The sequence below is a fragment of the Eufriesea mexicana genome, unplaced genomic scaffold, assembly GCF_001483705.2.
Source record: "Eufriesea mexicana isolate 0111107269 unplaced genomic scaffold, ASM148370v2 scaffold5018, whole genome shotgun sequence".
Classification (NCBI taxonomy): domain Eukaryota; kingdom Metazoa; phylum Arthropoda; class Insecta; order Hymenoptera; family Apidae; genus Eufriesea; species Eufriesea mexicana.
The window spans coordinates 702,330-727,879 of record NW_016912973.1 but is presented as its reverse complement, the minus strand read 5'-3'; the positions used below and the strand labels follow the sequence as shown (position 1 = coordinate 727,879).

General features: G+C 27.9%; 4 protein-coding genes across 4 annotated transcripts; 2 read left to right on the top strand and 2 right to left on the bottom strand.

The window, feature by feature from the left end:
* Positions 1–6: 6 nt before the first annotated feature.
* Positions 7–10,308, bottom strand: LOC108551781 (serine/threonine-protein kinase atr). The gene is made up of 39 exons (XM_017906046.1): positions 10,265–10,308; positions 9,982–10,187; positions 9,718–9,888; positions 9,504–9,661; positions 9,283–9,432; positions 9,023–9,221; positions 8,811–8,950; positions 8,168–8,736; positions 7,933–8,097; positions 7,356–7,838; positions 7,116–7,293; positions 6,789–7,034; positions 6,595–6,711; positions 6,393–6,515; positions 6,083–6,330; positions 5,801–6,022; positions 5,526–5,697; positions 5,334–5,460; positions 5,147–5,271; positions 4,914–5,074; positions 4,677–4,837; positions 4,401–4,594; positions 4,251–4,335; positions 4,038–4,183; positions 3,831–3,947; positions 3,396–3,760; positions 3,064–3,324; positions 2,775–3,000; positions 2,525–2,709; positions 2,269–2,468; positions 2,032–2,204; positions 1,832–1,975; positions 1,619–1,776; positions 1,316–1,547; positions 1,117–1,255; positions 928–1,042; positions 691–844; positions 298–534; positions 7–220 (listed from the first exon to the last, which is right to left on the bottom strand). Exons 1-39 carry the CDS (start codon positions 10,306–10,308, stop codon positions 38–40), a joined length of 7,479 nt encoding a protein of 2,492 aa, XP_017761535.1. The 3' UTR covers positions 7–37.
* Positions 10,309–10,943: 635 nt separating this feature from the next.
* Positions 10,944–12,463, top strand: Hmg-2 (High mobility group protein 2). The gene is made up of 6 exons (XM_017906057.1): positions 10,944–11,083; positions 11,181–11,364; positions 11,433–11,712; positions 11,796–11,877; positions 11,951–12,166; positions 12,245–12,463. Exons 1-6 carry the CDS (start codon positions 10,993–10,995, stop codon positions 12,379–12,381), a joined length of 990 nt encoding a protein of 329 aa, XP_017761546.1. The 5' UTR covers positions 10,944–10,992; the 3' UTR covers positions 12,382–12,463.
* Positions 12,464–12,778: 315 nt separating this feature from the next.
* Positions 12,779–17,521, bottom strand: LOC108551770 (protein MMS22-like). The gene is made up of 19 exons (XM_017906031.1): positions 17,307–17,521; positions 17,058–17,192; positions 16,835–16,988; positions 16,592–16,777; positions 16,394–16,507; positions 16,136–16,321; positions 15,807–16,054; positions 15,607–15,704; positions 15,365–15,540; positions 15,119–15,277; positions 14,814–15,051; positions 14,517–14,745; positions 14,357–14,453; positions 14,093–14,287; positions 13,844–14,017; positions 13,422–13,775; positions 13,153–13,355; positions 12,899–13,087; positions 12,779–12,833 (listed from the first exon to the last, which is right to left on the bottom strand). Exons 1-19 carry the CDS (start codon positions 17,519–17,521, stop codon positions 12,779–12,781), a joined length of 3,405 nt encoding a protein of 1,134 aa, XP_017761520.1.
* Positions 17,522–20,311: 2,790 nt separating this feature from the next.
* On the top strand, positions 20,312–25,185 carry LOC108551779 (serine/threonine-protein phosphatase 6 regulatory ankyrin repeat subunit A). Its single transcript, XM_017906042.1, has 14 exons — positions 20,312–20,368; positions 20,691–21,076; positions 21,143–21,335; positions 21,426–21,615; positions 21,687–21,933; positions 22,013–22,127; positions 22,197–22,507; positions 22,576–22,789; positions 22,857–23,380; positions 23,450–23,604; positions 23,675–23,953; positions 24,032–24,273; positions 24,348–24,477; positions 24,547–25,185. Exons 1-14 carry the CDS (start codon positions 20,342–20,344, stop codon positions 24,657–24,659), a joined length of 3,126 nt encoding a protein of 1,041 aa, XP_017761531.1. The 5' UTR covers positions 20,312–20,341; the 3' UTR covers positions 24,660–25,185.
* Positions 25,186–25,550: the final 365 nt, after the last annotated feature.

Here is a 25,550-nt window from a genome sequence, read left to right as displayed (position 1 = left end):
TTTTAATTTTTTAATTGTTTAGTATGTGCAATATTTTTCACATATAAGCACCCCATCCAAAATACATCTGACACAGATTATCTACATTTGTTGCTTCTAACATCAAGTGATTAGTTTGTCCTTCAACACTAAGATTTAGAGCAATGTTCTCTAGTTTTTTTCCATGATATCGAATCAAACCTTTAAGTCGTTGTTCTATATTTTTTATATGTTCCACAGCCTAGAATTTTTAATATTGTATCTGATATTCTATTTATATTAACGATTGATTGAATTATTAATTATACCATAATTTACTTTTTCATTTGTTTTCTCACCACCTTCACTAATATGATTTTTATTCCAGCTTACAAGTGGATCATACACAAATGGTGTTAATACACTTAATAATGTGCTACTTTGTTGTCGAAGAACCCTCATAGTTATTTCACATGCACGTCTAAACGGTCCCTCAATTTTTAATGGTCCCATAGCATCTACCATGTTATGCGTTAAACGAAATGGTACACGCTCCGGCCACTCAAAAAATTCTCCCTGATAATTGAAATGTAGTTAGTAGCAGTAAATGTTAAAATATTTATTGTGTATATACTATTTAGTCGTGTTTTGTTTTATCAGATATAACAATAAATAAAACTAAAGCATTTGACTGTATTGTGACATAAATTGATAAATAAATTTTTCGCATACCCTATTGAATAAGCAATTAAAATCTACGTGTACACAATCTCCACATTTAGAATCAAATAATATATTCTCTCCATGACGATCTCCAAGTCCAAGAATATATCCCACCATAGACATTACTGCTGTAGTTCTAATATAGGCAGTACGTGCTTCATACCTATTTTATATATATTTTTCATGTTCTTCTGTTTTTACATAATAAAATTTAATTTAATTTACATGAATGATTGTAAAATATACCATCCATATGGATCAGGAAACGTAAGACGGAACCAATCTCCGAGTACCGATGGATGCCGTGGAAGAAGTTGTTCTAAAAATGTTTTCCTTTTCTTTTCTAATGGATCTTTTAATGCTGGAATGAAACATGCAAGTAAGAACTTTGTAATTGTCTAAACTTTAATTTTGCAACATGATATTTCTACTTACTACACAACATGCTTCTAAGTTCTCTATTCGAAATTGCAATGCTCCTTTCTTTATATAAACTTATTATAATGGGCCTAAAGCCAACCAAATTTGGCACCCATTCTACTAAACCACATTCTTCATTAAGCGGTACAACACTCTGTAAATTAAACAGTTGATATTACAAAATGTGATACTGTATTTAATACTATACACTTACATATGTCCGTATATACAATCTTCTTTGTCGTGATTCTGGATCATTTTGAAGATATTTATTCACAATATCATTAAATTCCATTAATCTAAAGTCTCTTCGTAAATCATCTTTTGGCTTGCACATAAATAGATATTCTTTTCCGTCTGAACCTTTTAACGTGATACGCCGCGGTCTTTGAAGAGATGGCATAACAACTACATTATCCTCTATTCCTGATATATGAATCCAATTTCTGAAAATTATAAAACATTGTATATTTTGTATATTAAGCACTAATGCTATAGAAAACAATATTATACATACGAAGAAAATACACTATGATTTTCTAATGACATACTCTTAGATGGTAAATGCAGTTGCCTGAACTTGGTTGTTGGTATCATTATCGAACTAAATTCTTTATTTGAAAGTAAACGGGGAAGACTCCGTGACAAAAAATTTATTGTAGTGTTCATGACGCCCTATTAAAAAATTATAAATGTATATAAATTTACATGAAGTAATATTTTAACTTACATCCGGGATTGCCTTATTTGATAGTTCAATTAATCGTTCCCATAATTTATGGAAATCTGTAATAAGTTTCGTCATCTCTGGTGTTTTAAGTTTGGTATGGCTGAGAATTTCTTGACAGCGTTTCTGACGTGCAGGATAAGAGGACTAGAAAGAATTTTTTGTTAACATTTTCATTGATCATTAATAACTAAATGACTTACATTAATAACTGATGCCATCATCCATAAACTATGTTGAGGATAAGCGTCAATTAGTTTTACCAATATGGTACAAATAGTCTTCTGTACCTCAGTAGAGGGATGACATATTCTTGATACGAGTTGACTAAATGCAGTCAACCACATGAATCTTGGTAACCTTTCTTGATACACTTCTTCATTACAGAAAAGAAATTTTTAATTACTTTCGAAATATTATTTCAGTTATTAAATACATACCCATGATTTTCGACATTTTTAATAATGCATCTTGTCGAAATTTGTCTTCTTCTTGATTCATAAAATTACTAGATCGTGATGTTGTGCGAGAAGCAAAATCCAACCATATAGTTAACATTCTTGGCATAGATTGATGAATGTACTTGCAGCCATACTGAAGTGATTTTCCATAGTAATTCATAGTATGCACTTGTAAATCCCTAAATTTATTATTAATTACTTTTTCCATTACAAATATTACTTGTTTTATACTTACCGCCCCCTTGAATCTTTTTCTTCATCAGTCATTCTGTCTATAACAGACTCATAATACTGTGCACAAAACAATAGACTCTTTTCCCATTCTCTCCATACCTCAATAGCTTCTTTATAATTTATAATGTTAGCATCGGTATCTACATTAACTGTTTCATCATTATATTTTGCATATAGAAGTTTTGCCTAAAACAAACAAATAATATTATCAATGATTAATATTGTAATATATCTCTTCTATATAAACAAACCTTTGCACATTGCTTTCTTTCTTCTAAATATTCTCTTGCTGATAAACCTTTGTAAAATGTAGCTGGTTGGAAACAACTAGAAAAACATCGTTTTAGAGTTATAAAAGCATCTTCCTGGCAACCTTTTTGCCAATATAATTGAGCTTGTTCTATATAAAGTTGTTGTCGAGGACAAGAATCACTAGCTGACAAAATGTACATATATGCTTGTTGATGCAGTCCACTTCTAAAAAAGAACATAACTTGAATGATAAAATAAGATAATGAACAGTTATAAATAAGTACATACTTCCTCGCAATTTTGGCACTTTTAAGCCAAATCTTGCCAATCTCTTGCTTAAGTACAGAATTTTCTCTGTTCTCAATTTCTCTTTGTAACTGAACTGCCAAGTCTAATGTAGCCCTACGCATACTCAATACAAATTCTACACCACGTGAAGCGCGGATAAGATGTCCACGTTTTTCCCATTCTTCAAATATCATTGGTAATTGTTCTATATCAGTTAACATAGTAGTAACTGCCTTATCAAATTCATTTAATATATGTAGCCTATTCATCATAACAAAATACATTTTTTTCTATTTCTTAGTGGTAAACATGATGTAAAATATTAATCTTACTTCATGATGTAAGAATAACTCTGCTGATAAGCCCCTGGGCGTGAAGCATCTTCCAACAACGACGTTAGATTTCTTTTTAGGAATGATAAGTCTGGTTTAATACCCTTCCTAAGGTCTTCAAGTAGTATATGCTTAATATTTTTTTGGGAAGTGTCATCCAGCTTAGTAAAATGAGCTAATCTCCAAAATGGCTCGTGTTCGATTATTAATGGCTCCAATTCTGGTCTGCTGTGTAAAACTCCTTCAGTAATATGTTTTGCTGTAAAAGGTTGATCAAGACCAAGATAACATTGAATCATCCCTTGTAAATATGTATGTTTCAAAGACTTTTTCTGTGCCAATCTCTCGTAACATGTAGCAGCATCCTATACATTTTATAAATATTTTGTATATGTGTATATTAATTAACATTTAAATAAACAAATTTCATCATACCTGCAGCTGTCCATTGACTTCATGAGCTAACACTAATTGTTGAACTGTTGGAGTATGATCTTGAGTAGCTAAAATGCCAGATATACCATCTGGTTCGTCTAATTGAGCATATATTTTCTAAGAAAAAAAGAAAAAGAAAAAAAGAAATAAATAAAACTAAACTAGTGACAAGAACTATTATTAATTCTATGTTGAGTTAAAACTTACAGCAAGTAATCCACCTTCCAATGCTTCTGATAATCCTTTATTAGAAGAAGCCATGTGTTGTTCTAAATACATTAATGCTCTATGGTATTCTCGAAATTGATAACATCCTTCTGCCACAACTAATGCATTTAATGTTTCACAAAAATCTAAATAGAAACAGAAACAATGTATATTTATTTGTGATTATTAATCATTTAAATCTAAATGACTTACTCTTTAAAGCATCATATTTGTGATTACGAACTAATCTTTGTTCCCAAAGCCATCTTTGTAAATGATCTAACACTGAAAATATGATCTATTCGAAAATTATAACAAAAATTATTAACTGAATGATAAAAGTAATATTTTTTATTTACATACCTGTGCACAACGTGTACGTCTAGTTTCTTCGGAAATTCTAGCATCATCCGCCTTTACACTATATCCATGTCTAAGAGGTCTATGACATGACAATTCAGAATCAAGTATAGGTTTTTTCCTAACATCGATAATTGTTAACATTTCTTCTCGTATTTTTGCATGTTCTTGTTCAGTGCCTTTTGTTATTATATACGCTGATCAATAAAAAATATGTATATTTAAATTATAATTAATGATTCATTCTACTGTAAAAATAATATTAATAACAATGCTTACACACAACATGAGGTAAACAAAACGTTAATATTTTTATATCTCGTTTAAGGGCTAATTTACACGCACGTAATACATTAATAAGAGTTTCATCGTGAATATTGCTAAACATATTACAAAGCCAATTATAAGCCCAGTTTTCTACAGAAGACCCAGCTTCTGAACTATTTGAAAAATAAATTATCTGAGTTAATCAATAATAGATTAAAATTTTGGAAAATATTTTTATGAAGTATTTACCCATAAATAGGATGGGGGAACGTTTTATCATCGCTGATAGTTGCAATCTTATAATGTGAAGTTAAGAAAGGAGTAATAATTTGTTTCATAGTCAGAGGTAAACTATTCCAGAGATCACTGTTTTTTCCTCGAGGTGAGATATCATATGTCTTTAAAATTTCCTAAAATCATATGCATTTATAAAGATATAAATTTAGCTACAATATAAAAATCCTAAGGTTGCTATTACTTACTTGAACAGCAAGTGAAAAACAATCCATACTTTGACTACTTTTTTGTATTTGAAATGCTCGAGCATGTTCAAAAAGTATAGCACAGGCAAATTCTTCATTCATATCAGGAATAAATTTACTGTCCACTAAAATGTAAAAAAAAAGTAATATAAAGAATAAATAAATAATAAAGTAATAAATAGCATACCTCTAGAAATAATTCTACGAGGAAGAAGACTTGGTTCAATAGCACCCAATTCTCCTAGACATTCACCATATAATAAACGAATAGCTTCATCTTTATGCTGACATCCAATTAATAATGTGTGTAATAGCTAAAAAGTTACCCATAGTCATTATATATCATTAATATATTTTTTACTTTAAGTAACAAACATACATCAACAATTAATGGATGAATATTAGTTTCACTCAAAATCATTTTATTCAATTGACTGCGATTTTCAGCTAAAAATTTTTGCAGATACATCAAAGCTCTGACTATAATTTCGTCTGTTTCATGCGTAATTCGTTTAAGCCATAACTTTAAATTGGCTTCAAAACCTTTAGGCCTAGAATTTATATAGATGTTAATAAAGCAGATAGATTTAACGTTAATCCATATTTATATTATTAATTTTTAATATTAAAAAAAACTGGATATTCTTTTTATACTTAGTTTGTAAAATGCGTGCTTTAATTATGCTTGAGATTTCAATGGAAACTTCAATATCATCTATAAAGAATAATTCTGCAATATGATCTGGACTTTCCTCATTGCATTTAATAACCAGGAACTTTAACATTGCAATTATTTTTTCCCGATACACATTTAATAATGATATTAATGAAACATATATAGTTGGTAACAATGGGCCAAGTTCTTTGATAGCTATACTAAACATTAAAACGCTTCATTATTTTTCATTTACAAATATTATGATTTTTAATACATACTTATGAATGAATGCATTCCATGCATCACATACAAGTGATCCAAATCCTGGTCTCTTAAATCCTAATGAAGTTCGCAATGTTGCTAAGATTTTATATCTCAAAGGTGTTAAATATAGCGCACCCATATATCGCATTAACGCAGCTAATGACGCTAAAGTAGACTGTTGAGTATGTTCATCTGATTTTAATCCAAGTTTTATATCAAAGTTAACTAATATACCATGTAAACGTAAATTCAAATAAGATTCCTGTAAATGATACATATATTTATTTATTTATTTTTTGAAATAAATCTTGTGAAGATACTTACAATCCCTTTTTGCATAATGTAATTCTTTTCTGAACTACTATCATATTCAGATATAATTTTTAACAATCCGATTATCTTCTCTGGAGACTCATGAAAATTTAACATTAATTCTTCAAATATACCCTATTAATTATATGTGTTAAGATTATTAAAATCTAATATCAATAATGTAATAAAGATATTTGTGTATTAATTACATTACCATAAATGATTGTCTTGTTAAGAGTGATAAATTCATTTGTGTAATTCTTGAAACTAATCTTAAACATTCTGTAGCTGTCGCAAGAGGCATATTTAGAAATGCATAACTACAAATATACTAAACAAATATGCTTAAATTAATGTTATAACTAATAACATTAAAGTAAATATATATTTTTTTATTATTATACGTACAGGAAAATATTCTTTTAACATTTGTTTTTCATCCATACTGATTAATTCTGCTATATCATGCAAGAGAGTTTTTGCATTTGGCACGTCAATGATAAAAGAAAGTACAAAACAAACTGCATAATGTCCATCTTTCCGTAATAAATGACGTGATCCCTCGTAACCGATACATTTTGCAATACGATGAACGGATGTAGCCATATTGTAAGAGTAATGTATAAAATTGTAAACTGCACACTGCATTATGAGCTAAAATGAAATAATATATTCCTTGAAAAAATATAAGTAATAAAATATAAACTTCTCCAATTTATAATAAAATTTATATACCTTAAGAAAATGTTTTTTATATCGAACATATAAAATTTTTGGCGAAACATTTAAAAATTTAGCAATATCGTGATATGCGGTAGTTGCAAATGCTATTGCTGCAGGAGATGATGTTGAGTGTAATATAGATATAAAAAATATATTCAAAATTTGTCTTTCAATAATATGCAATGGAATACTAAAATTTAAAAGTAAAAAATTATATTATATAAAATTATATATACCAAATAAAATACATACCATGCACAATTTCTTGCAGTAACAAGTAAAGTATCATGTAAAGCATGATTTGAATTTGTTAGAGCTTTCATAAGTACACATGCTAAAGTATTAATAAGTGATTCAACAAATTCATCTAAACAGTTAGGTACATCATCTTCAACAGATATCGCAAATTTCGACACGATATTTATTTTATTTAGCAATAATCTTTTTATTGCTGTAGCAATATTGGAACGAATTATAAAATTTTCGTCTTCTACATATGAAAACCATATTCTTGCTACTTCATTATTGTTGAAAGACATGATGTGATTTGAAAAAGAAATAATATTTTTGGAGATCTCCAAGCGTACTGAAACAAAACTTGAAGATAATAAATTAAAATATGGCTTAAGAAGATGATCATATTCTTCCGAGATGTAAGTGTTAGAATTTACATTGCTTTCAGATATATTGTTACAACATTTGCATTCTAATGTCCATGTTATATTATCTGATTCTCTGTTAACAAAAATATTTTATCATTTAATTTCATTAATTTAATTGATTAACAATTTAAATAATTAATAGAGCAAATTATGCAATAAAAAATTACCTTATGAAATTTCCACATCCTGACAAATAACAGCTTATTTTACTCAAAGCAATTACAAGCATTTCATGAACTTCCTGTTTTTTTGAATGTAATGCAGATTGAAGAATATACTTTGAAATATTTTCTAATTGTATATCTTCATTTTTTAAAATTAATATACTATTCCTATACATTTTTTATGTAGTTTAATATATCTACTTTATTATCTTCAAATCATTAAATATAAATTACTTACAACACTGCTGCTGCTGCTATTTCAGTTTGATGATTAATTATACATGCATTTAATATCTTCAGTCGATCTATTCCAGTACCATATTCACATAAAACTTCAAGGCATTTTACCATTGTACCAATATCAAGAGATTTAGCAGCTTCTTTTGCATGAATATTCATTATATTCATCGGAATTTCAATATGTTGTGTAAATGGTAAAGTTAATATTTTCTGAATTAAATCTTTATTTGATTCATTGTGTACTATCATGTGTATTAAACATTCAAAAATGATGTTTTTCTGCTGACATTGTGCAGATCTTAGATTTTGCAATAGTATCTTTAAAACATCATCTAACTCATGTGTATACAAATTTGTTTGTAACTGTAATTCTTTCAACCATGACTGTAAAATACGTGAGGCTTTCAAAATATGCATAGATGTTCTAAATTTTTCTTTTTGAGATGTAGTTATTAATTCCCTTTTTAACAAATTCCATGATACACATGTATTACTAACTAAATTATTTGTACTAATTGTATGCTTAATATCAATAAGAACATAGTGAATAAAAATGATAATAAAATCCTGTAATAAGATTGCATTAAAATAACTATAAGTATTGTTAAATATTTTATCACATAATTTTAAGTCTTACAAACCGGATAATACTCAAAATATGAAATTAATTTTTCTGTTTCAGAAGAAGTACATATTCTTGGTTTCATAGTAAAATATTGTAAAATTTTACTACATGCTGCTTTTTTTATGATTTCTACAGCATTAAGATTGGGATGATGACCTAAAAGCGAATCTTCAATTTATAACTTATTAAAAAGAAATGGCTAAAAATATTTGTACATAGCTAACTTACATTTTATTTCATTAATTGTAAAATCAGTAATTTGAAAGCATAATTCAATGCTATTTGAAGACACTGGTGAAGATTGAACAAATTGAATACATGTCCATAGAAATTGATTTAATTGATCTTCTGATATTTCATATAAATTTAACCAGATAGGAAGTGCTTTGATAATCTCAATAGCATAAAGTATTAAATTTTCATGCTCCTTAAAGTAGTAAATTTCAAATTATTAACATACAATTATTAACATTAGTAAATTATGTTACCTGTTTATTGAATAATGAAGATTGCATTAATTTTACACAAAGGTCTAATGATACAAATTTTACATTTGGAACAGATGTAATCATTAGTTTTAACATTTTTTCATAGAGTATTTTGTGATTCCAACCAAAAACTCCTGTCTTTTTTATAATCTAAAGAAAAAAGAATACAACAATCTTAATAACAATATCATATACATGAATAACAAATTCAAATGTATTACTGTAATTATAGATGCTTGTACTAATGGTATATCACAATATTTTATTGTAACAGGAAATGCTTGTAAATCCAAATTTTCTATGACATTTCTTTCTGTATGAAATCTAGCCAATATAATTTTATCTTCTTCTCCGGCTGTTTTATGAAATTCTGATATTTCTGAAATTAATGATATTGTTAAGTATTGCACGCATGAAATTTTTTTAAATATATACCTTGAAGAATATTCATATATTCATTACTAATTGTTTCAAACATTGTGATATGATGTCTAGATAAGATTCTAAGCATACAAGCTTGTATGTCTATACTGTTGTTCAAAACTTCATTATTTAAAGAATCTCCAACTAGGTGAAACATAATGCCAAATAACCAAGTGGTAAATGCTATAATTAAAATATATTATGACTTTATTGAATTCTTGTACTAGTTCATATGTATAATATAATTTCATTAGTATTTATTATTCATTAGTATACCAGTATATTGATATCTCAATGTTTCATTTTGTATTCCATTACTGAAAGGTGGGACTAAAACTGTAGTCAAAGTCGCTGAACCTTTAAGTATAGACTCCAAAAGAGAACAAAGCATTTGTTTAGCAGTGGCATTTTTTAAATCAGAAAATATTGCAATTACAGGACTATTAATGAATTTCCATACCGAATCTGCCACCGTTACGTTACTAAAAAAATGAATTTTCTATAATTACTTAGAATAATAAATTTTATTTGCTTTAAAAATATAAATAAAATAAATTACCTGTTACTGCTTTGAAGAATAATAGAATTATCATGTACTTCCATGTTTTTCCAATTTTTGCAGAGCGTATGAAATGCGTAAAATTAAATATTACACTACGACAAAGTAAAATGACTATTAAACATTGCGCTAAATGGTAAGTTTTGTTTAGAAATAACTTAGGACCCTACCACGTTATGTTAAGTTAAATGTGACTGTTCCTTTTCATTCATGAAGAACATATTCTCAGAACTAAAAGTTTAAGGTTTTGATACAGCGGTAAAATTATCAGCTTTTGAATTAGCGTCATTTGAATTCTTTTCATGGAAATTTGGCTTTACTGTTTATGCCAACCAAAATTTAGAACTATGTATTTTCATTAATATATTGTTTTTGTTATTAAAAATTTATACTTAAAGAAAATACATCTGATAGAGTAATAGTAATCTGAAATTGTCATAACATTTTTTTGGTGTCTTAGCTAACAAACTTACTAGTACTTTCGTTATTTAACCTAATAAACTCTTGCTAAGTAAATCTTTACATTAGATTCTCCAAAAATATATTAATTATAGTGAGTATAATATTTCATGACCATTGGATTAATATCCTTTATAAAGTAATGTTGCATTTCGTATAACCTTTTAGGGATTAATGTAATTACAAATTCAGGTTTAATAAAATTGGTTATGAATTTTGTTTAAAATAAATAATATATTAAAGAGGGATAATAATATATATTATTAGAAATGAGTGAAAATGCATCAATTATTGATATGCCTGAAAGTAATGGTGGATCAGAACAACCTAGTTACAATGGAGAAACTGAAGAACATACAAGTAAATCCAATTTTTTTAGTAAATTCTAAGCATAACTTCTATATTCTAAAAAATATTTCTATATATTATTATTTAATTGCAATAATTTATTTGGTAGACAAATCACCAGGAAGTGGAGAAGATAAAACACCCGATTCAGTATGTGATAATGGGATTAAAAAGAATAATATAGCTTCTATAGTTGGAAGTAATACTACTAATACAACTAGTAGAGCTAAAAAGAGGAAGAAAGCTCCTAGAGATGCCACAGCCCCAAAACAACCTTTAACTGGTTATTTCAGGTATAGTTTTATATAGTCACAAAAATATAATTAGGATGAAAAGCATATTTGATAACAAATTATAACAGGTTTTTAAATGACCGAAGAGAGAAAGTAAGGAACGAAAACCCTACCCTGTCATTTGCTGAAATCACAAAACTTCTTGCTTCAGAGTGGAGTACTCTACCTGCTGATCAAAAGCAACATTATTTAGATGCAGCAGAGCAAGATAAGGAACGTTATAATCGTGAATTTAGTGATTATAAACAAACAGAAGCATACCGATTATTTAGTGAAAAACAATCTTCAGAAAAACAACAAGAAAATAAAAAAGAAAGAAATGGAACTGATATAAATTCTGAACAAAATGTATGATATATGTAACCCTATTAATTGCCAATTGTATCTCAGTGTAGTTATTATATCATTATTAATATTTAATATTTTACCAGGATATTCAACAAGATAAAGATAATGACTTCACAGGTTTTGATATACCTATTTTTACAGAGGAATTTTTGGATCATAATAAGGGTAAATAATTGCACATAAACTTATTAATAGAAATTATATAAAAACTATATTTTTATAATTTCTGTACATATAGCATGTGAAGCTGAATTGAGACAGTTAAGAAAAGCTACATCAGATTATGAAGCTCAGAATGCAGTGCTTCAACGACACGTAGACAGCTTATATGCAGCTGTAAATCGTTTAGAATCTGAAACAAACCAACAACGTACAACAAATCAAGCTCTACAGCGTCATTTGGATTCTCTTCGTTCGCAATTAGCCGGTTGTTTCGCCACAGTACCTTTACCTGGTTGGAATCATACAATAATTTTGTGTCTATTATTTGTATTCCATGCATTTATAATTATAATTTACTGTTTATTTTTAGGAACGAATGACGGAGCGACATTACAAAATATTGATAATTACGTCGAAAGACTTGAATCATTATTAAATGGCAATGTTGAACAATCTCTAAGGAACGCTGTGCGTAATGCCGTATCTCGATTTGAATTAATTGGATGACGATCGCCTCCCGGTAGTACAACTACTACGCCAATAAAACATCATCGTTCAAGGCATTCACATCGAAAATAATATAAAAGTGATTGTGTTCTTTTTTACGTATCTTGTAAGATAGTTTTTTTTTTTTTTTTTTTATTACATGTGCTCCATAGTTATTAATTATGGCATATCTTTACCGTATATAACGATAAGTTTCTTTCCAGTCTATGATTTTAGAATCATGCATTATTTTTTAAATAAATGTAATTTATAAGATATAATTATATGTAATTATGTATACAGATATAATTATCTGTTTATGCAATTTATATATATATATATAAAATCAATTCGTAGCATAATAACAAAATATCATTACAGTACTATTAAATATTTAATAATAAATTTTTTAAACTTACTAGTGACCTGTCTTATTCTTTTTTATGAGACTTTGAAGCAGATTCCAGGAATACCTGAAAATAAAACAAAAGTTATGAAATAGTTAAGAAGTTACCATAAGTTTAAACAATTTTCTCACCTAAAAGATGCAGCATTTGGACGTCTTTGCATCTCTAAATCATTTAAGGTATGTTCAAGTTGTAGTGACAAAAATTGTACTATTTCAATCGATATTGATAAAATTGAATATAAAAATTCAAAAGTATTATGTTGATTTGTTATTAATGACCTTTTAACAGTACTGGATATTGTATTATAAAACTTGTCTCTGTAATTGTTAATTTTATAAATTATTTAAAAGTAAATATTAAATTAACACAAATTAATACTTACCGTAAACAATTATTTTCTTTGTAGTATATATTTCCAATAATATTATTTATGAAATCAGTAGTCTGCTGTTTGTGTGGATGATGATCATGAACTTTTATGTAACATCCAACAACATGCGATGTGCAAATTGAAATAATATATTCTATTATATGACATGCATAATTTCTGTCACCTTTGAGCAAATTTTGTAAAATTATCATTACCTGCAATAAAGTTATAATCAATTATAATAAATCTTACAAATGATATATAAAAAAAATAATACATACTAAATAAGAATGTTTATGCATTATATTATCATTTGAAATGGTAAAAAAATTAGTCATCAAAATTTCGAATATTAAACGTATAAAATCTGCTTTCGCATCTTTAAAACATTTTAATAACGAATCAGATACTTTAAAAGTATTTGCATTAATAGTTGATGTTACTAAGAGTGGCATATATTGATCAAAAAGATCTCGTATTAAAACTTGAAGTGATATATCACTTCTAACATTAAGGGCTTCCATACCCAAAACTATCATAGAAAATGTTTTTTTCCCTATGTTCTTTAGGAAAGGTTGTTCCACTGACAGTATAGTTTTATTCAGTAATGTTTTGAATATGTTATTTGGTTGATTCTAAAAAATAATATAAATTAATATAATATATTTACTAATTATTACACAAACTAACAATGCATACTTACTTTAGAATATAGCATAATAGAAGTACAAAGAATTAATGTTCCAATACACCTGTATATCCACAAAGCCAATTCTGAATCCTTAGTTTCTTCTGTAATAGGTAAAAGAATCCATTTTTCTATATGATTTAAGTACAACCTCCATTTTGTATCATACTGAATTCGTTCTTGTTCAGTCTAAAAGATATTAATAATGAATGTTTTCTGCCTAATTTTACATTCCTTTTTCCAAGTAATAATATAAACATATACTTTTAAAGTGTTTCGTTTTTTCATAGAGTGCATTATAAATATTAAAATAGATTCATCATTATTTTGAAATTCTTGAACATCATTATATGTTTCAAAAATTTCTTGTATATCATTTAATTGTAATATATAATTTTGCAGTACTTTTATTTCATTTCCATTTGTATCATGACCAATGATAGAACATTTTAACCATGCCTAAAATTTGAATATAATATTAAATCTTTATTATTTACAAAATTTATTTAGTAATTTTTATTTACTAACTTGTATAAGTATTGTATCAAAATTTTTTATTTCTTTTTTTAGGTCATGAACTGCTTGTTCCTGTTCAAGAATTAGTATCAAATAATATCTTGTGATTCTGGAATGAAATGTATATACAATATATTTTGATTATGATATTACAAATGTTCAATCTTATTACCTTATGTCTTTAACGATTATCGATGTCGCAAAATGCTGAAATAAAGAGCTAACCGAATGTTTATGCTTTTTTGCTATTGCTGGATTTTTCAATGCTTCTAAAGTAAATAAAACTGCAAGTTTTGAAATATCTTGGTAGTATTCATTAGTAAGAACAGGATCAAAAACAAGTTGTCTTACTCTACATGCAACATAACACCATAAAGCATCTAGCATCTGTGTTACTCTACCTACATGTAAATAAATTAAGAAACAGACAATATAAATTGCAATTGCTATATAATAAAAAATGATGTACCTGTATTAGAAGCAGTAGTGAGATAAATGCATTTTTCGAAAATGTTAACTAAGACTCTTATTAATATTCCGACCATTTTATTTGAACATTCTAACAAATATCTATCTATCCATCCACTAAATAATAAATGTTCTCCTAATTCGATACTACTAGATGATAAAATCGTACTGAATACATCAATAAAATTACTCATTATTGATCGTGATGTATCATCTTTACGACAACATATAATATTTACCTGAAAATTTAATTCAAGTAAGAAATATAAAATATTTTGTTTATTGAAATCTAATTATTCAATATACCGTATCTATATATAAAGGTGCTATATTTATTAAGTCCAATTTAAAATTATTATATAAAAGCAGAACAGCCAATTTTCCTTTCCAGATTAAATTATGTTTTTTACTGTTTTCACTGTTATATTCTTTTGTTATTGGTAAAAGGTCTAACATTACAGAACACTGTAAAAAGTATTTGTAAATCTATTATATATTTCTATAAAAAAAAAGTTATTTGAAAATAAACTGATTACTTTATTTAAAACTTACAACATTTGTTGTATCAGCAGTAATAGCTAATGTTAAAAATAATGAAATAAAATTATATAAGCCACTTAGTGAAAATTCTTCAACTTTACCCTTAGAAAATTTAGAATAAATACGACCTTTAATTTGATTCCAGTATTTTGTATCACTGTTATTGTAGTTTATACGTAAAAAAGATCCTGTAACACATAATTAATATTGGTATATTTATTAATACAAATAAGCTATGTTGGAATAAGACTCACCAAGCAAACGTAAGAACATGCCATAACTTGATTCTTTAATACAATCTATATTATTTATTCTATCCTTCACCTGTTTGAGAATATCCATTGCAGATTTCCTATAAAAAAACTTTTTAATAATTTTTTTAAAAGTCAATATGAAAAATATACAATACATAAATTACAATATATAAAATACAATACATCAATTATTTACATACTTCTCAACTGACAATGTCCAAGGACCAGATACTTGTAACAGAAATGGTTCATCTAATCTTTTATGGAAGCAATCCCAAAGAAGAGAAATGACTGAAACTCGTGGCTGCCACCAAGTAGTAACAATATTATTTAATAAAGGTATCATTATACGTAATTCTTCATCAATTTCATCTCGATCACCATCTTTCCCACCTTTTGAAATATATGTTTTCAAAATTCTTTCTAGTTGTTCATAATTAGGTCTTATCTTTAAAAAAATAAATAAATAATTAGTATTGCTTAACACATGTGAATTTAAATATAAAAAAGGAAATTAAAATATAATTACCCTTGAACACTTAGGTCCTAAATATATTCCATCACTATTGTAACCATATAAAAGTGAAAGATTATGGACAATCCATAAGCAGAATAATTCAGAATTTTTACAAATTGTTAGAAACTCTTTGTTGTTGTCAGATGCATTCCTATTTAATAATCCATTAATACATTCATTTACATATTCCCAAAAAGTCTATAAATAAAAATGATGTTATAAAATAAATACATTGCAAAATATATTCATAAAAAACTTCTAATATAATACCTTTGATTTCATTCTGTCAGATAAATTATCAATAAATATTTGAAGCATAAGCCATAATTCACGAATACAAGTACAATTATATGGAGTTTTTTGTTGTACATGTATCAGAGGCATCTAGAACATTGCCAAGGGACAGATCTAATAGGCACATTCAAATATTTAATCATAATGTTTTTACAAAAAAAGTTATATTTTTACCGTTTCAAATATTTTTAATGAAGTATAAATTAGATCATTAATAATCATTATTTGAATGCTTTCAAACTCATCCAAATGGTTTTCAATTGGATATTGGAAATATATATTTCGTGTATATATTAATGAAATAAAAAACCATCTTAATTCAATATGCATATGATACATGTGATATTCTGGTTGTTTGCACTACAATATACAAGATATGAAATTATAATGTTAAATACTATATATTTATCTACAAACCTGATTGCCTAATTTAGAAGGTGCATAATGGAATGTAGCATCAGGAATATTACGTATTCTTTCAAGGAAACGTTTTATTGTAATAAATAATACATTAAATTCTTCTTCAATATTCTCATTTATAGCTTGTAATGACCGATAATTTCCTTTAATACTACAGATTTATATTCTTAGTTCTAATTAATTGCCAAAAAAAAAGCTTTTGAAAAATAAATTACCTTACCTATTTAAATACATTCGAATATATAAAATAAATTCTGATATAATGCATCTTATATAATAAAAATCAATATCCTTTGTTTTGAAATTTAATACTTGATTATAAGTTTCATGCCTGCTGAGTATTTTTAGTTGCATACTGTTAAAAGAAAAATGAGATATCAATAAACGTAACAAAATATTTTTATAATGAAATAAAATGTAAAATATAATAAAATAAAAAAGAATAAAATCATATAAAAGGTACTCTTACTTCATACATCTATTGAAATGCTTTAAATCTAACAAAGCTGTTGCAGCAGACATATCATAGCCAAAAAGTCGTACATTTTTATCTAATAAGAAACATTCGTCTTGTGGATATAAAATTTTGTCCACTTCTCCACGTAAGAATAACCCATTTCTATTTAATTCCCAATCATTAAAATTCACTTTTCCATTGCAATTAAAAGTTAAATAAAGATCCATGTGTATGATGTTATTAAAAAAAGTATAAAATAATCAATGCAAATATCTACTTAAACTGGAACATATTTTTTTTTTAGCTTTCTAAAAAATTATGTTTAATACATGGTGTATGGAATTATATTACAATTATTATGTATAACTATAAACTTTTTTTTCAAGTTATTAATTGTTTCAATCGCGAGTAGACGCTTTTTCCTTAATCTTGGCGGTATTCATGAAAGTGCCACCTACAAAGCATATGGCCATGCACGTGACTTTCAAAAAAATATTTGTAATCATATAAATTATTTAAAATTTAATTCTTTTATATATATATTTTATAATTCAGAAATAATTCAGAAATAATACTTAATTTTCAATTAAATTTTGAAACTTAAAGTATAACATTCTATTTTTCAAACTTGTGATGTAAGTGAAAACCTTTTTGTAAATGGTTCTTCATATTGATGAATTAATTGAAGTGTCATTTTTCGTAATGTTGCAAGTACTTTTAATAATCGATTCCTTAACACGACTTTACGGGCTACCTGAAGAAAGGGTAGAATTTTGCAATAATGAAAAAAGGACTCTTCTTTTTGAGATGATGTTGAAATTGAAGTTGGATACTAGGAAGAATAATTTATAAATAATTTTTCATAAGCTAAATTATTCGTAATTAAAGATATATATACTTTTTGAGAAACTCTTAAAATTCTTTGTCTTATTTTTTTAAGTTTTTGTTGTTCAAATAAATATTTTTCTGAGTTCGTTATTAAATCTTTATACTCATCCCATACTTGCTTTTGTTGTATTTTAATTTTAATTATTTGATTTTCATTGGAATCATAATTTACATTTGATTTATGATAAAATTTTGCTGTCCCATTTTTGTCACAGTGTTCTACTCTTATTAAAAATTTTTTTAGTTTTTGGACTTTCAGCATTAAATTTTTAGACAAATACGCACCTAATGGTCCTAATTAATAAATAACTTATATTTTATATATTTTTTAAGAAATTATTTTTTTATAGGATTAGGATTATGTATAAAAAATCTAACCTTTTATTTCATGTTCATTGAATGAGCTTCGAATTGTTAAATTTAAAATACAATTAACGGTATGCAATGTATACGAGGAAGAGTAACTACATTCTTTTAATAACAATTTTTCAAAACTCGAGAAGTTTGCAATAGATTCGTTTAAGTAATAATTCAATTTATCTTTTGGTATAGAAATTGGTTTTACTTCTTTGCAAACAGTCAGGCCAATTTTTTCTTGTTGCGGTTTACTTTCTATTCCCAGTTTGATGTTTTCCAATGTTTCTCTAATTATTCAATTCTTTTCTTAATTACATTTATTTTCATCATTACTTGTTTTTTCTTTTATAAATACTTTTGTCATATTTTGTAAATAATTATTACTGCAAGTATCCTCACCGTAAAAGACCTGGTCGAGTATACGCATAGAAATTTATGACATGTGGTGCTCTGCATAAATCAGATATAAATATTCGAATTTGAAAATTCATACTTATATATTGAAGGGGTCTGTAAATAATCATAATTATTACAGGGTTCTGCTTTGTTTTTATATGACCTAAAAGAAGAATGAAATATAATATGCTATAAAATGATAATTAAGATTAAAAAATTAAAAAGTTGGGTATACCCCATCGAGGATAGATGTCGACACATGACTCTCCGTTAGATATAATTGCGAAAGAAAATTCTTTCTCTGCGTGAGGATGTATTGGTATTTTATAATAAATCCTTCAATAATAAATAATTAGATTTAATATGTAGATTAACAAATAATTGAAAATAAACTTACGTTCGACCAAGTGGTACATCTCCAAAATTTACAGTTGTAGGAAAGAAAAATTTGGTCATTATCTTAGCATAAACTTTTATTTGTATTGTTTGATCATTGAAATAACATATTCTCAAAACATCATTATAATCTCTGTTTTCATCCGGCATAAATAAAATATTCATTTTGAAAACTGATCCCGGATTAAGCCATATTTTCTATAACATACAAACTTCAATTTTACATAAAATATTAATTATTAAACAAACAATTTAAATTTTTTATTCACATGAAAGGTATTTTTAATCTTGAAATAGTGAGTTTCAAATGGTAAAAATCGAATTAGGCATGGTTTAAAGAAGTAATTGGCAATTTCTACTGTACTTTCTTGAATTTTGAAGTTTCCAGAATTAAAAGTAAATTTTAATTTCGAAGGTATTACGTTTAATGTTCCATTCTTTAATTTTTGTTCTAATTCATGTACATTCTTTTTTTTAATTTTATGTATGTAATATCGAGTTTGGTCATATGTGTCAATATCCATTTCAACATTAAAAATTGATGCGTTATAATATTATTTGGCCAGAAAGAAGTTCTTCTATTTATGTACAACATAACAGGAAACAGATGAAAGATAAGCGTGTATCATTTCGTGTAATTTGAGAGAAATACTTTAATTTTCGCGCGAATGTAACAGTTGCATTTCCATCTGTTTACAAGCTTCTGATAATTTGACAGAATAAAGATAGAGTGCACTATGAGAAGATAGCTATAACTGTTTATATTTGAAGATACAATTATTATGTATATTTTCGTAATTTTTATAATATAAATGATGCCGCTGTTTATTTGAAAAAAACAGTTGGATCTACAATACGCTTATAATAAATTTCCGACTGCAAAAAGAAAGTAACATCTCTAACGATACTTGTAAAGTATGACTCACACTACTATGTCAGTTTTTTACAGATCTCCAACTATGTTTTTATAAATACTTCCGTATTTGTACAAACTAAAAAATTCATTAATCATGAACGTGCAGGAATTGCGTGACGGGGTATGTTATTTTACTTCTTTGAATGAATGCATTTCACTAAACTGTTTTCAAAACCATGAAGTTTAATATCGAAGGTTATAGTCATGTGTCAAACGTACGACTTGTTTCCAATTCTTTGTAATATAATGATATTGTTTTCATTTTATTTCTGTATATTATCATATATTTTGAAATTCAGGACTTTAAATTAGTGTAAATTGATTAAACTATTAGATATTATAAAAAGTTTTATATAAATTAGTTACTTTATTATACTTTGTATTATGTACAAAAATTTACATGATTTAAGTGTTTCTGGGATAAAGTGTCCATATTTTTGCAGTCTTCTCTATTACAAGCTATATTCTTTGGAGATGTAGATGAAGTCAGAGCATTATTATCAAAAAAAGAAGATCCAAACTGGCAAGATAAAGAGCAACGATCTCTTTTGCACGCAGCTGCATATAAGGGAGATCCAGCAATTGTGGAAGTTCTCTTATTGCATGAAGCTGCAGTAAATGCTAAAGATAAGAAATGGTTGACACCTTTGTATAGAGCCTGTTGCTCAGGGAATCATAATGTAGTAGAAGTCTTGTTACGTCATAAAGCAGATGTCAATATCAGGGATCGCAATTGGCAAACTCCTTTACATGTAGCAGCAGCAAATAATGCTGTTCAGTGTGCGGAGTTGATAGTTCCACATTTAATGAACATTAATGTAGCAGACAGGTTTGTGTTTTCAATATTTTTTGATTTTACATTTGGATATGAATACCAATCAATCAATATTTACAGAGGTGGTAGAACAAGTTTGCATCATGCAGCTTACAATGGACATTTGGAAATGACAAAATATCTGACTGAAATTGGTTGTGTAGTAAATGCTTCTGATAGGCAAGATCGTAGAGCTTTACATTTTGCAGCATACATGGGACATGATAGAATTGTTAAAACACTTATAGCAAATGGAGCAGATGTAGATGTTAAAGTACATACAAATTTTTGAATATCCTTGTTATTCATATACAGTGTTCATTCATATACAACATTATTTACATCTATATTTTTAATTGTTAAGGATCGAGATTTGTATACTCCTTTACATGCAGCTGCAGCATCTGGTAATGTAGAATGCATGCATACATTGATAAAATCTGGAGCAAATATTGAAGCAAAAAATGTATATGGAAATACTCCTCTGCATATTGCATGTTTAAATGGCCATGCTGATGCAGTTACAGTATTAATTGTCAATTCTGCGAATGTTGGTAAGATGATCTTAGAATTTGTTAGGAACATTTTTATTTATATCTTTAATAATAAACAATTCTTGTAATAGAGGCTGTAAATTATCGAGGTCAAACACCGTTACACGTTGCCGCTGCTAGTACTCATGGTGTTCATTGTTTAGAAGTACTTTCACAATCTGGTTTGACAATAGATGTTCAATCAGAAGATGGGCGTACACCTTTACATATGACTGCAATTCATGGAAGATTTACTCGATCAAAGAGTTTACTTGATGCTGGGGCATTGCCAGATATTAAAGATAAAAATAGAAATACTGCTTTACACGTTGCTGCTTGGTAAACTACAACGATAATTATTCAATTCAATAATTATTCAATATTTTCCATATTTCACTATATCTAAATTTTTATGTAGGTTTGGTCATGAATGTTTAACAACAACATTATTAGAGTATGGTGCATCTCCAGCAGCGCGAAACGCTGAACAGCGTACTGCATTGCATCTTAGTTGCTTGGCAGGACATATTGAGGTAACATATTACATTTATATTTCAATGTTTTTGTTAACTTAAATATTAATTTCTTTATGAAATTTACAGGTCTGTAGAAAATTATTACAAGTTGATAGTCGTCGTATAGATACAAGAGATATCGGTGGTAGAACTCCATTACATTTAGCAGCATTCAAGGGCTCTGTTGATTGTTTAGATTTATTATTATCCAGTGGAGCCAATTTTCGATTAACCGATAATGATAATAGGTTAGCACTTCATCATGCTGCTAGTCAAGGTCATTACCTATGCGTTTTTATTTTGGTTGGATTTGGAAGTGATTCTAATGCGCAAGATATAGACGGTGCAACTCCTTTACATTTAGCCGCAGCATCAAATCCTACAGATTCTGGTGCTCAGTAAGTATATTTTAAGCATCTTTAAACATTTTTTTAAAATTAATTTTATTTATATCATTTTTGTTTAGGTGCGTGCAGTATTTATTGAAGCACAAAGCAGATCCCCGTTTGCGTGATAAACGAGGTTTCACTGCTATTCATTATGCCGTAGCTGGTGGAAATCAACCAGCTTTAGAAGCTTTATTAGAAGCTTGTCCCTCAGGAAATTTAACAGCTTCATCTAGTTCTACTACAGGAAAATCAGAACCTCCATTACCTGCGCTAACACCTTTACATCTTGCTGTATGTCTAAATAAACCAATAGTTTTATTATATTTGATATTTGAAAATACAATTATTTGCATTACAGGCATATCATGGACATAGTGAAATACTAAGTTTACTACTACCATTATTTTCCAATATTAATATTAAAGAAGATACTGGTAAAACAGCATTGGATCTAGCTTCATATAAAGGCCATGAAAAATGTGTTCAACTTTTATTACGATACGGAGCTTGTGTATCGGTACAGGATTCTATTACAAGACGTACTCCAGTACATTGTGCAGCGGCAGCAGGTCATTTTAATTGTCTGGAACTTCTGTTGGAAAATGCAGAAGATCCAAATGTAGTCAATTGTTACGATACAAAGCAACGAACTCCTTTAACACTAGCAGTAGCGAATAGCAATCCAGAATGTGCTTTGTTACTTTTAAAATATAAAGCTGATTGTAATTTACCAGACGTAAACAAACATACGCCACTGTTTCGAGCAGTAGTTAAAGAACGCGATCATCAATTAGTAGAGTTGTTATTATCACATGGCGCACAAGTAGCGATACAAGATGCAAATGGTAAAACACCATTACATTTAGCTGCTGCATGTGGAAGGTTAGTTTTTTTTGTCAAATTAAAATATTTATTTATATTTATGTTTACTCAAACCTAATTTTTTCATAGAGTAAAAGCCTTAGCTTCTCTTGTCAAAGCTCATCCTGCAGCTGCCACTTTAAAAGATGATCAAGGATGTACCGTTCTTCACTGGGCTTGTTACAATGGAAACTCGAATTGTGTGGAATATTTATTAGAACAAAATGTAATTGACTCGTTAGAAGGTAAGGATTCTTCAATTCTATGTGAATTATTATTTTTAATTTTGAATGTAAGTTATTTCATTATATTCAGGTAATCCATTTTCGGCTGTTCACTGTGCAGTTTATCAGGGTTCAGCACATTGTTTAGAATTATTAATAAATAAATTTGGAGGAAAAACGGTTACTGCTCCAAGAGATGTTCCAGGTGGTCGATTACCATTACATGTTGCAGCTAGTTCGGGATCTGTAGAATGCGCAAAACTGATACTAAGTTCTGTCGGACCTGAATTAGCTGGACTTGAAATTCCAGATTATTCAGGTCGAACGCCTCTTCTTTGTGCTGCTATTACGGGTCAATGCAGTGCTATCGGTAAATTTCTTTTAATTATATTTAAATGTTTAATGTTTTTTCAATCTTTTTTTTCATTGATGTATTTTAAAATGTTAGAGTTATTGCTTGAGTGGAAAGCTGATGTGCGTGCTGTTGACTGTAACAAAAATACAGCCCTTCACTTAGCTTGTCAAAGACGGCATTCTGCTGCTGCTTCACTGTTACTAAATTGGATCAATTCGCTTAATACTAACGGTGAAAATACACCACAACAACAGCAAAGCATTGCCGTTATTAACATGACCAATAAACAACAAAGAACTCCATTGCATTTGGCAGCGAGAAACGGTCTTGTGACGGTAAGAAAGTTTTATGTCGATTTAGTAATTGTTTTAAGATTATGAGAATAATTACATAAATTTATCTTTCACAGGTAACACGACGTTTATTACAACTAGGTGCAAGTGTTGTCGCTGTCGATGCAGAAGGTCTTACACCTGCCTTAGCTTGTGCTCCAAATCCGGCTGTTGCACGTTGTTTAGCTACTATTCTTGCTGCACATGGTTTGTATACTAATTTTTCGCAATTCACTATAGAATTTTCTGCAAATCATTAATCAGTTATTGCTGTAGGTCAAAATTGGGAAGCTGCACAACATTCACCATCAATTCAACAAACATCAGAAGTGTATTTGAATGGCAGAAGTGGTGATTCACAACACAGTTCAGATTCAGAGTTTTACTGACAGCAGGCATCACGCTTAGATCATCAAGCGTTCCAAAACTCAAACGTCGACTCGATGCATGGAAACATTGATGCTGCAAGATTAATTTGGACAAGCTGCTGGTTGTTTTCGATTTTAACATAATGTTTCTACATATAAGAGAACAAGCTCATCAAGTACGGCAAATCAGTGTTAAACGATCATTCATTTGCAATTGTCAGTCTCTTAATAAGTAATAATGACAATACCTCTATTTGTACCATTAACATTTCGATAGAATTGCGAACTGCCAGGAAGGGTACAGTAATATGTGTTTAAACATTAACTAAGAGAGCAATAACATTAGGCTTAAAAGAAGTTATATTATTCAGTAAGCACAAGTATAATTAGATACATTATACCAAGAAAATATATCGTTACTTTTGCTTTAATGTCATAATTGCATGCACATATATGCTCCTGACACTATGGTCAACGCGTAAATGTGTTTGGTACAAAAATGATTTGTAGATGAAACATACACATTCACATAATGAATTGCTAACATAATTGATACCTCATTAAAAAAAAAAAAAAAAAAAAAAGACACGATGATGCTTAACGTGATAAAAAAATCAACTCACGTTATTTTACATTGTCGATTTTATTATAACATAAGGATACTCATAGACTCGTAAATTTAATTCCTAAAATAAATTCCTAAGACTCACCAGCTTGAGCTGTTAGTTACATATTTTTAATAATCAAGTGATATTTATACCTTTGAATAATAAAGCTTTCTATATTTTGCAATGTAATCAATTTTTCATCGATTAGGCAAAGTACAAATTCTATAAATAAAATAGTGTTGTAGTTTTTTAAATACTATTATGATATCAAACGTAAAATTTACTCAACATAGAATAACAAGAA

Excerpts from the sequence above, each read along its gene's own strand:
- LOC108551781 (XM_017906046.1), bottom strand. The coding sequence starts at position 10,308 with ATGGAAGTACATGATAATTCTATTATTCTTCAAAGCAGTAACAG. Across the intron at positions 1,976-2,031 it reads TGATGGCATCAGTTATTAAT|TCCTCTTATCCTGCACGTCA; the intron begins GTAAGTCATTTA and ends AATTCTTTCTAG. Across the intron at positions 221-297 it reads GTGAGAAAACAAATGAAAAA|GCTGTGGAACATATAAAAAA; the intron begins GTAAATTATGGT and ends TAAAAATTCTAG.
- Hmg-2 (XM_017906057.1), top strand. The coding sequence starts at position 10,993 with ATGAGTGAAAATGCATCAATTATTGATATGCCTGAAAGTAATGGTGGA. Across the intron at positions 11,713-11,795 it reads ATATAAATTCTGAACAAAAT|GATATTCAACAAGATAAAGA; the intron begins GTATGATATATG and ends ATATTTTACCAG. Across the intron at positions 11,878-11,950 it reads ATTTTTGGATCATAATAAGG|CATGTGAAGCTGAATTGAGA; the intron begins GTAAATAATTGC and ends CTGTACATATAG.
- LOC108551770 (XM_017906031.1), bottom strand. The coding sequence starts at position 17,521 with ATGGATCTTTATTTAACTTTTAATTGCAATGGAAAAGTGAATTTTAAT. Across the intron at positions 15,278-15,364 it reads CTGCTGATACAACAAATGTT|TGTTCTGTAATGTTAGACCT; the intron begins GTAAGTTTTAAA and ends TACTTTTTACAG. Across the intron at positions 14,288-14,356 it reads TTGATACAATACTTATACAA|GCATGGTTAAAATGTTCTAT; the intron begins GTTAGTAAATAA and ends TTCAAATTTTAG.
- LOC108551779 (XM_017906042.1), top strand. The coding sequence starts at position 20,342 with ATGAACGTGCAGGAATTGCGTGACGGG. Across the intron at positions 21,077-21,142 it reads AACATTAATGTAGCAGACAG|AGGTGGTAGAACAAGTTTGC; the intron begins GTTTGTGTTTTC and ends CAATATTTACAG. Across the intron at positions 24,478-24,546 it reads TACTATTCTTGCTGCACATG|GTCAAAATTGGGAAGCTGCA; the intron begins GTTTGTATACTA and ends TTATTGCTGTAG.